Source organism: Vulpes vulpes, chromosome 11 (genome assembly GCF_048418805.1).
Source record: "Vulpes vulpes isolate BD-2025 chromosome 11, VulVul3, whole genome shotgun sequence".
NCBI classification, from domain to species: domain Eukaryota; kingdom Metazoa; phylum Chordata; class Mammalia; order Carnivora; family Canidae; genus Vulpes; species Vulpes vulpes.
In genome coordinates this window covers 88,108,187-88,119,737 of record NC_132790.1, presented here as the reverse complement: position 1 = coordinate 88,119,737, position 11,551 = coordinate 88,108,187, and the positions used below count along the sequence as shown (strand labels likewise).

The following is an 11,551-nucleotide window of genomic DNA, read 5'->3' as shown; positions in this document are numbered from 1 at the left end:
TCATGAGACACAGAGAGAGAGGGAGAGGGAGAGACACAGGCAGAGGGAGAAGCAGGCTCCATGCAGGGAGCCAGATGCCAGATGGTGGGACTTGATCCTGGGATTCCAGGATCACACCCTGGGCTGAAGGCAGACACTCAACTGCTGAGCCACCCAAGCATCCCAAGAAGAACTCCTAAATCAGTAAGAAAGTAAGGTCTCACAGAAAATAGACAGGCTTCTTGTAATTTATTTGAGTTATTTCCAAGCGACAGTTACAAAAGTTTTAATTTTTATAATACTCTTGATAAGAAAATAAAATTTAAATAAAAATACATTCTCAACAATACAACATGGTTACACAAATTCACGACATTAAATTTTGATAACTTACATATTCAAACTGGACACTATAAAAACCAATATTACTAGCAACATATTAATTTCCAAGTTAATAAAAATGGAAGCAGATAATATGGGTCAAGACAGGTAATTTAACTCTAGAATGAGTCCTGTATTTTTCACATACTGTAAGGACACCTAAAAGGTTTTTTTGTAGCATTGTCATTACAGATGTACCGTTAGAACAAATTAAAGGTGCTTTTACTTAAAAAAAAAAAAAAAAAGAAAAGAAAAAAGAAAAGAAAGGAAAAAAAAGGAAAAAATCTGTTTTCTAAAATCTGGCATGAATGAGCCTTTCTGAAAATGAATGAAATTAGGCTTCAGAAACAAACAAAAGCCACATCATTCATCACTTTTTTCTTTTTAATAATAAAGAAATCCTAGTTTGGACACTCAACTATTCATTACCCGTGACATAAACATATTTCTTTGGCAAATAAAATCATTTAGTTTGATAAATTATATTCCTGGGGATAGAAAACTTTGCTATTGCCATCATCTTATTAAATGAATATTAAAAAACCAAACTAAAAAAAGCCACAACAAACAGTAACAAGAACAGATCACTACAACTGCAACTGGTGGAAATGGCTAAACTAAGAACCAGAACTGGCATTTACAGCAAGAGTTTCTCCAAATCATCCTTTTCTCTCCTTCTGGGCATTTTTGAGTTTTTAGGCTGAAGTGAGCTGCCAGGTATTTTTTTTCAAGTGTGGAAAAGGCAGAAAAAGCATGGTAGCAAAAATCAAAGTACCATAAGTAATAGCAGAGGAATGAGGCCCTTGGAAGCAAGTACCTAGGTTATCTTAGGGTCCTACTGACTTGGTCTCTTATTTCAGTAGACTTTCAAAGAAAATTAATTTAATTTCACATTACTTCTTTTTGGCTGTGCCAAAGCTGGTTAATTCCAGTCAAATAGGCTGTTTAAAAGTGTCATGTGAAGAAAACTATATGACTGAACTCTTCCCTTCTAATTCAGAGTTATGTATTCACACAGCCTTGATCCCTTTGATAATGCCATGATCTTTAAGAGAAATCATGATTGGGGATTTGATATCAGAAATATTTTAAAAATATTTCTTTTGCCTTGAAAAAATAGCAGAGGGCTAAAACAGCCATTAAAGCATAGTAGAGTGGTACTTGGCAATGCTCACAGGTCCTTTTCAGGTAGACATCTCAGAGACTCTTATGAGGAAATTTCAACCTGAATGAAATTCAGCAATGAGAAATTTATTAAATGGTTAAATTCTTTCACATTTATAAATCAGCGTAACTTATGTAACATACAAGCTCATAAAATTTAAAGGAGTCTTTCAAAACTTGTCTTTAAACTGGGCTAGGAATAAACCTACCATAATGGAGACTAGGACCGATTCTTAAATAAAACCAATTGATTTTAACAAGTCATTTAGAGAAATACATTGCTCAGTTATAATCATTTATGGAACAACTCTGATTGTGTGCCAATGGTCTTTTAAAAAAATTCCCTAGTAACAATATAATTTAAAAAATTACTCACCAATAACATAATTGGCAAAGTGTATCCTGAAATATAGCTTATGCTCAGGAAAACAAACAAAAAAAAAGCACTACTAGCTAGACTTACATTAATAAGTCACAGTTTTAAACAGAAATATGTAAATACTCCAAGGTTTAAAGTACCACATTTAGAAAATGTTTTCAATTTAAAAAGACAAAATAAGAGTACCATGGTTTTTAATACTGATGAAGCAATGTGTATCCCTCTTAACTTCAAGGAGGCAACTTGCTTCGACTGCTTATTTACAATTATGGTTTCTAGGATAAAAGTAAATTATTAGGGAAAAATAGGATTCAAACAGTTGCTTGCCCAAACTCCATTTGGCTAGCAGGCAATAAGAAAACAGCAATGAAATATAAACATTTTCAGGAAAGCACTATTTCTAGACTTAAACACTGATCATTCAACTGATCATAAAGATTAGATACCATATAGTATCTAAAATATAATCTGGGGCAGCCCAGATTATTAAAGTGCGCCGAGTGACTGTTCTCGAGTTAGCTCTCACCCTCTCACTAGGAGGAGAGAGTCCTTATGGTGGCCCTTATAATAACATGGAATAACAGGTGAAGTCAAATGATTTCCCCATCACCTTCTTCCATTGGCTACTGTCTCTTCTTTTCCAGAAGAGATGTCCTTACAAGTCATGTTAACTCGAGCTCTCAAATCAAGAAAATGAGTACCTGATATTTAAAACAATGAAAAAAAATTTAGTGGTCTCACTGTATTTCATCTGCCATCACTCATCCCAAATGTAAACAAGATGCACACAACAGTACATGTTCCCTGATTCCTCCTGTCTGAGTTCTGTTTACATCTTTAAATAGGCAAAAGGATCTACCAACCTTCAAGGATGCTCTGGCAGTTTTCTAAAGTCCCTAATATAATTGGTAATGACTAACAGATGAAAATCTCTCTGTTTTCTTTTGTGAAGAGGGAGGGTCTAGATGAACTAAATGGAAAGCTCTGAATTGTCATGGATTGGATTTTCTAGTAAAACACAACACTGGCAGTATAGAGCAGGCACTAATGGTAGTGAAAAGTTCACAGAACATGGAGTGTTACAAGAAGAGATGGTTTCTTGCTATGGAGGAGTTCTCCTTTTGTTACAAAGCTTCTTTAGGAAAATTCTAGTAAAAAGAAGCTGCAAACACACGGCTTTTGACATATAAGATATGAAGGGAATCTTGAGTTTCATATTCTCTAGTAATGCATCAATACCAGGATTCCCAGTTACTTTCAATTATTAAATATTAAATACAATGTGAATACAGGTGACACTGAAGCCAATGTTCATTCTTAAATACCAGGAGCAAAATAAATGATGAATTGAAAAACTCCAACAAAAATAGTATTTTCCAGTTCTTCTGAATCAGCTGGCCATACTCTAAGATGTTTTTCCTACAATTGGATTTTCTCTAGAAAATAAAAGAAAACCATTTTCCAAAAGTTAAAATATATAACACTTTAATAAGTTACAAATTATCTCACAGTATCCATTAAGTGTTTATAATTTCCCCTTGATACTCTCTCATTCAAGTCTTATTTCATTAATTCCAGTATTTACTGATCACTTATTAAATCTTAGGCACTATTTTAGCAGCTGTGGATATAGCAGTGAACAAAATAGACAAAATCTTGCTCTCACAGAGCTTACTTTCTGGTATTGGGAAAGTAAAACAAACAAACAATGTAATACAAGAGAAACCGATTTTTTTAAAAAAAGGATTTATTTATTTGAGAGAGAGAGAGCACAAGCAACTGTGCACATAGAGAGAGTGGCAGAAGGAAAGAAGCAGACTCCCACTAAGCATGGAGACGGAGGTGGGGCTCCATCCCACAACCCCGAGATCACGATTTGAGTGGTAATAAGAACTGGACACTCAACCAACTGATCCACCCAGGTGCCCTGAGATGCTGGTATTTTGTCATAGAGAAAAATAAAGTTGGGAAAAGGTGTGTGTGTGGGGGGATAGGTATGATTTTAGAAGGGTGGTCAAGCACTGGATAGGACCTCAAATGAAAATTTCTGGGGACTCCAAGGGAATTGTATTAGCACTGTTAGAAGAGAACCAATTACACTAATGTAGAGAAGATAGGGCAGACTGCTTCTTCTTCCTTTGCCCCTCCCCCTCACTTGTGTGCTCTCGCTCATTCTCTCTCAAATAAGTTAATAAAATCTTAAAAAAATTTTTTTCCTATTGGTTAAGCCACCTAAATGGGGATTCTAAAAACACTCTAAATGATACTATGTAAGATAGTAGGAAACAGTGCCTGGTACTGGACTAAGCTCCTAGTGAAGCGTTAAATGTTGCTGCTGTCATCCACTGTGATATTCACCTATTTCTGAGATGGGTCCAAAGAATCAACTATAAAATACTTAGACCACTGTCACAGTTGATTTTTTTTTTTTTTTTTTTAGTACTTAGTATGTATAAAGCACTGTAGAAAATATTAAGATGGAAGAGAAAGGGTAAAACAAAAACAAGCTACTAAGTGATTTAATGAAATAATTAATTTTAACATTAGAAGTGGTGATAAAGTACGCCACCAACATAATGAAACAATACCAGAACTGCAAAGATCACTGTGTGAGTGGCCAGGGGAACTTTTGCACAAGAGGAAGGTTCAGAGCTGGGTCTTGAAAGATGAAGGTGAGCAGGAAGCCTGCGTGTCAGGTATAAGTACAAAGTAGTAGCTGGAATTTTTTTTTTTAGTATCTGGAATTTCAAACAATGCTTAAAAATATGTTTTAAGTATCTTTTTTTGTTTGTTTGTTTTAAGTATCTTAAAAAATACTTACTCGCTTCCATATTTTGCACTACTTGATCTTTTCTTCCTATACTTTTCATGAGGTTCATCTAGCTTCTCTATGATGCTTTTTATTTGCTGAATTGTCTTAAAGGTTGTTACAGAATCCTCGATTACAAAATTAGAATAATCATCAGGCTCTTTTTGTGGTCCTTGGTAGACCGCTATAGTTCCACAAGCCTCTACAAAGAACAGTAAAATCTCTGATCAGAAAACTAAGTTCCATAAATCCAATTTTTAGTATAAGAATTTCTTGAGCATCTCAAGCTGGGAAGACTTCCCCCTGCAAATGCACAGATACATCACATGCTTTCATTTTATTAATTATGAACAACACATTTATGCAAAACCAGTTATCTTCTTGAGTGCCTATGAAAAACGCCCATTTAGGAGTTTATCAACATCCACATAAGTAATATTTTGGTAAAGCTACGAGTATTTTCAATTTTAAGATAATGCCAAAGCAATTATTTCAGGAATTGGTAGTGAAGGATCATGGTTATATAAAAATATTTTAATTGTATATTTACCTTCCATTTTCTGCAGCTTAAGTAAACTGAGGGTAAAAAGGGAGTAAATTCTTTCTGTTTCTCTGTCTTCATCAATATCTATTTGGATGTCTGCTGGGACACCTCTATGATAAAAATGAAATTAAAGTCATCGAAAAATTCCATTTTGTTAACATGCCGAAGACTTTGGCTGACTTGAGACTAAAATCAGAACCTCAGAACTTCGCAGAAGGAACTTCAGAAATCTAGTCTCGTTTGACAATTTAATAAAATGGGGACAAGAGAGGTTTGGTTATTATAGAACTCTAATCCAAAATCCAATCAAAAGAGAAATCATTTTCATAACACCTATGCGTCATCACAAAAGCAATATATTACTTCTTAAGTCCATGGGGCTACAATGGGTGTTCTATACAATTAGAGAATACCAAGTCCTTCCTTGCTCAGGCTTGTGCATCTACTTCGACACTGATCCCCCCCACCCCACTATCTTTTTTGACTTGTGCCAACCATTATTTATTTATTTGAGAACATTTTCATTATCCCAAGAAGAAACCCTGCATCCATTAGTACTCCCCAAACCTCTCTCCCCCTAGGCCACTGCAACCACTAATTTACTTTGTCTATAATTTTACCTGTTCTGGATACTTGATATAAATGTCAACATATAGTATATATATGGCCTCTGTTTCTGGCTTCTTTACTTAGCCTATTTTCAAGGTCCATACATGTTGCATGTATCAATACTTTATTCCATTTTATGGCCAAATAATATTCCATTCTATTGCTATACCACACTTGAAATATTGCTTTTTTTAATCAGAAAGAAACTTACGCAGTACATGGCTTGCAGCCGAGGGCACTTTCACTGGTCTCCAGACAGCAGAGCCAGTTTCCATTTAGATACGCAGAGGGATGATATAAGCTGAGCCTGTTCTGATTGCATCGGCTCACCCTGCAGAGTACGTCTATCCATTCATTAGCTTCTACACAATTATTTGCCTGGACATAGAGTGGTTTCTCCATATGTATTACTTGGAACATCTTCATAGGCAATTAAGATAAAAAGTTAGTAACAGAGTCTAAAAATCAACACAGCACAAACAGAAAAAGATATATAAAAGAAATATATAGTTTGCTTGGCTAGATAACTGCTGCTCAGGTATCTTACAAATTGTTACTTTTCAAGTAAGTTCCAAGGACAATCTGTGTCACATAGTACTAAGTAGTACTGAGAAAAGTACCTTTAAACTTAATAGGCTAGGCACACTATATAAGGCATCAACAACAATGAACAATTTTATTTAAAATTAAAAAAAATTTATTAAAAAAATTTTAAATTTGAGCATCGTGGACATTTCAGGAGCAATAATGGACAATTTTGACAGTTCTAGCCAGCACTTATAAAATATTAATGATTAATAGCAAATATAAAAACCTTGAAAATTTTCTTTTTTTTTTTTTTTTTTTGAAAATTTTCAATCAAGTAATATGTGCAATTTAAAAAGCTTTATATAATTAATCATGTAACTTACATTTTTCTTATTGAAAGAGCTCTCTTCCAGTTTTTCCACAGCAAGAATGTTTTTCACTGGAATTGTGTAAATTGCATCTTTGCCTAAGTATTAAAAGAAGAACAAAATTAAAATGATTTGCATCAGAATTATAAAGGTGAGGTTAATTCTGTAAAGTTTAAATAAGCTCATCCTCTTCATAGCAGGAATATAAGTAACCTAAAGATTTCCAAGTGATGAACATATAAGCATTCTTTGTTTTATGGAACAGATGAATTTTTCTTGCTTTCTATAAAGTGACTTTCTCTTTACCCTTTTCAATATAAAATTTAAAACATTTTAAAGGAAAAATGTGGGAATAAATTTGGTCTCGCAGAAAACTGAAATGTTACCATATTTTTTATGGGAACTGAAAAAGTAATATACTTAGCAGTATAGGCCTGCTCAAACCATGTCCAGACATGGAGTTTTCTTTCAAGGGAGTTCTCACGTAAGGAGTGAATCAGACTGCTAAGTGGATTTTCTGTTTTACAGTCTAATATTTAAGGGATTAACATTGAATGATTGATTCAATCATTGAATGATTAACATGACTTTAAGTTAAAAAATTGTTTTTTACTATCATATACTGGCTGGTCAGATGACTAGAACTACCAAATTTACTCTAAGATACATAGGGAACAAAAGTAAAATTTTATTTGGTAGAGAGTGAATCAATCCTTTACCTAATTTAAGAATCTGAGTTTGCTAAAAGAGCTCTATTATAATATGACATGATGATATGATGCATTTTGATTTACAATTTACCTGAGAAAAGACCATATTTCATACAGTCATAGATACTATAATTATGACTTTTCCTGGTCATCTTGTAATGTTCTCAGAAAAACCGACGCTTTGCTTTTATTCTCTCAGAGCTTAAAGCAGAGTTTAATGACATGTATACTGAAGTGCTAGAAGTTAAGAACTTTATGTTCATACTGGTCCATGGATTAATGTATAGCTTTCTGGTCAAAGACAATTATTTGGTTAATAAATATTTTGGGTCTTTTATTTTTATTTTTATTTATTTATGATAGAGAGAGAGAGAGAGAGAGAGAGAGAGAGAGAGAGAGGCAGAGACACAGGCAGAGGGAGAAGCAGGCTCCATGCACCGGGAGCCCGATGTGGGATTCGATCCCGGGTCTCCAGGATCGTGCCCTGGGCCAAAGGCAGGCGCTAAATCACTGCGCCACCCAGGGATCCCTATTTTGGGTCTTGAACAGAGAGGTTAAACTAAAATATGCATTAAGCCTGGTTGCTGGTATAAAATCTAAAATTTGTATAATTCAAGCAGTTGTGATATACAATTTTATTTTATTTTTTTTTTGATATACAATTTTAAAAAAGATAAAGTTACTTAGTTCACGTATCATACATTTAATGCCTAGTATATACCAGACACTATTCTAACTACTTTAGATACAGCAGTAAATAGAATATATAAGGCCCCTCCCTAATGAAGTTTGCATTTAGGTCTGTGAAGACTGACAAAAGACAAATATTAGGTAGAGATGAATACTATAATGAAAATAACCTGAGGTGATATAATAGAAAGTTACTGGGCAGTTACTTTTTTTTTTTTTTTTTTGGGCAGTTACTTTAAATGGGTGGTTATGGAAAAATTTTCTCAGGAAACATTTATTTTTTTATTTTTAAAAAATATTTGTTTATTTGACACAGAGAGAGAGCAGGAACAAGGGGAGCAGTAGAGGGAGAGGGAGAAGCAGGCTCCCTGCTAAGCAGGGAGCCACATGTGGGGCTCGATCCCAGGACCCTGAGATCATGACCCGAGCCCAAGGCAGACACTTAACTACCTGAGCCACCCAGGTGCCCCTCAGGAAACATTTAAATTCAAAAAATATAAAACATAAGTGCATCAAAAAATAAGAGAAAACTAGCAGCAGTCTCCTGGAAGCAGACAAGATCAAATTTATGGCAGCAAGGGGAGGGGAGAATAAACTGAAGGAAGTCATAGCCTGAACCACATGTAGGAAAAGACATCTGCAAAAGCAGGATTAGTTAGAAGACAGCTTCAAGTCAGAGTCATTGGACATAGACAGCTGGGGATTGGGGACACAAGGAGACTCTCTCTCTCTCTCAGACATACATCAGGATGATTAACAGGTAATCTGTACCTGGGAGAGCTCCCTGTCCCTCAGCTTGTACTAAACAGCGGTCAACAGAGGTTTATGTCCCAGCCTATACAGTAATGACCCCTACTGGGATTGCAGAGCACTGCTATGTCCCAGGTACTCACTGACCCTCAGGAGGGAAGGAGAGCACCCACACCAGAAGACAAGCAGCAGCCTTGCCCCTCAGAAGCTTGTCCTGTACCTCCCTCAGGATCTTTGGCAGTAAGCTACTGAACACTGAAGCAAGAGTGTAAAAACACAAAGATGAGCAAATCACCAAAAAGGTCACCAAACAATGAGGAAAAATTAGCACCCTGAAAGAGAGACATACATAGAATAAAGAGGATAACGTTTGGGGAACTGAGGGATCCAATAAAGTGCCTCTGTGTACTGATCTACATGGAGTAGCACCACAGAAATTCCGAGAATTTAGTAATTTCACAGGATGTTTCCATCTTTAGATTTGTTTAATACATGAAGCAATCATATACCCCAGAACTGCTATTATTTGTTCATTTCTGGGCAAATTCTAACATAGAATATATAGACAAAGTATATTGCTCCCAGACACATATACTATCATAATGTCATTAGAGTTACTGGTGTTAAATGAGATGAATTGCACATGATTAGTAAAACAGAAGATTTTACTGAGGATTCTTACAAATCCAATACAAAAGGACAAAGAAGAAAGTCAAAAAAGTTAAGAGCCATGATGGATGGATGTAGAAGTTTCAATACCTAATAAGAATTCCAGAAACAGAATAGAAAGAGTGTTCGGGAGAAAATTATCAATGAAAATATCCCAGAGCTAAAAAACAGGAATCTCCAGATTGAAAGGATCCAACAAGTGCTCAGCAGCATGGAAGGAAAGAGTCCATAACCTCACACTGGGGAGTAAAATATCAGAACTTGAAGGCTAAAGAAATTCCAAAGAGTTACGAGGGAGAAGAATCAAGACAGATTCAGAAGACATAAAAATTCTCACCAGCAATAATGGAAACTAGCAAACCATGGAATAATATCTTCAAAATTCTGAGGGAAAATGACTTTAAATCCAGTCTATCATTCAAAAAGTAAGGGTAAAATAGACTTTTTAAAAAATATGCATGGACTCAGAAAATTTATCAGCCATAAAGCCTACAGAAATAATTCTTTGAGGAAGCACTCTTGAAAAATAAATAATAAATGCAGAAAAAGGCAAATCTGTAGGATACAGTGCTGGGCAAAGAATTGGTAAGTGTGGGTAGAAAATTATGAAAATATAATGTAAAAAGGTAAAAAAAAAAAAAAAGAGAGAGAGAACCTAGTCTTACAGTTCTGCATGACTTCATTAGGGAGATGCTTTGGAAAATAAACTGAAAGCATCCTACTGTTCTTTTCCTAATTGAATGCAGACTTTGATTAACTGTAGACATTAAGATAAACATACAAATTTAAATTTTATTTTTTTGTTCATGAGAGACACACAGAGAGAGGCAGAGACATAGACAGAGGGAGAGGCAGGCTCCCTGAGGGAAGCCTGATGCAGGACTTGATCCCAAGACCCTGGGATCATAACCTGAGCCAAAGGCAGATGTTCAACCACTGAGCCACCCAGGTGCCTCTATAAATTTAAATTTGTCTGTTAACAATTTTAGAGTAGAAATAGGATGCCCAAATTCTTAGAGAGAGAGAGAGAGAGAGAAAATGCAGTCAAGAGCATGTGCGGGCTTGCTTATTCCAATAAAAAGGCATGAAAAGAAAAATAAACCTAATAAACAGAAAACACAAAATAAAGCCATAATCATAGTAATCACAATAAATGTGAGTGAATTAAATTTCCCTATGAGATGAATGAAACCAAGTTTCAGATAAAATATCTATTACTTCTTCAAAAAGGTAAATCTAGAGTTACCATATGACTTATCAATTCCAGTCCTAGGCATATATACCCAAGAGAAAAAAAACATGTCTACATAAAAACTCGTACGTGAGTGTTCAGAGAATTACTCATGATAGTAAAAAACTGGAAAGAATCTAAATGTACAACTTCTGAATGGATAAACAAGACTTGGCTTATACCCATACAAAGGAATATTATTCAGCCATAAAGGAATAAAGTACTGACTCATGGTATATCATGGATGAGCTTGGAAAACATTATGTTAAGAGAAAGAAGTGAGTCCTAAAAGGTTATATATTTTATGAGTCCATTTAGAGGAAATGCCTTTCCCAGGCAAATCCATAGACACAGAAAGTAAATAGCTGTTAGGAGGTAGGAAAAGGGAGGAATGGAGAGTGACTGTTAATGGGCACAGGGTTTCTTTCTGGGGTGAGAAAATGTCGTAGAACTAGTGATCTTACAACTTTGTGAATACAACAAAAAAAAAAAATCCAAAAATCTTTCTGGGATTTGAAGTAGGATTATGTTAAAATCATGAACTGAGACACTTGAGAAGTGACTTCTTAAAATAATGTTGTTGGTTTTTTTTTTTTTTTAAGATTTTATTTATTTATTCATGAGAGACACAGAGAGAGGGGCAGAGACACAGGCAGAGGGAGAAGCAGGCTCCCTGTAGGCAGCCTGATGTGGGACTCGATTCTGGATCCCAGGATCATGACCTGAGCCAAAGACAGATG

At 35.1% G+C, this 11,551-nt stretch overlaps 1 protein-coding gene across 4 annotated transcripts in view; it reads right to left on the bottom strand.

The window, feature by feature from the left end:
• Window positions 1–211: 211 nt before the first annotated feature.
• Window positions 212–11,551, bottom strand: part of RASA2 (RAS p21 protein activator 2) — a 126,827-nt gene continuing 115,487 nt past the window's right edge. For all 4 annotated transcript variants that reach the window (XM_072727019.1, XM_072727022.1, XM_072727020.1 and 1 more), the window contains 5 exons: window positions 6,777–6,859; window positions 6,077–6,285; window positions 5,263–5,366; window positions 4,725–4,914; window positions 212–3,339 (listed from right to left, as the gene is read on the bottom strand). In XM_072727019.1, coding sequence (XP_072583120.1) covers window positions 3,309–3,339; window positions 4,725–4,914; window positions 5,263–5,366; window positions 6,077–6,285; window positions 6,777–6,859 — 617 coding nt within the window. In that variant the 3' untranslated portion in view covers window positions 212–3,308. The remainder of the gene's footprint in view (window positions 3,340–4,724; window positions 4,915–5,262; window positions 5,367–6,076; window positions 6,286–6,776; window positions 6,860–11,551) is intronic.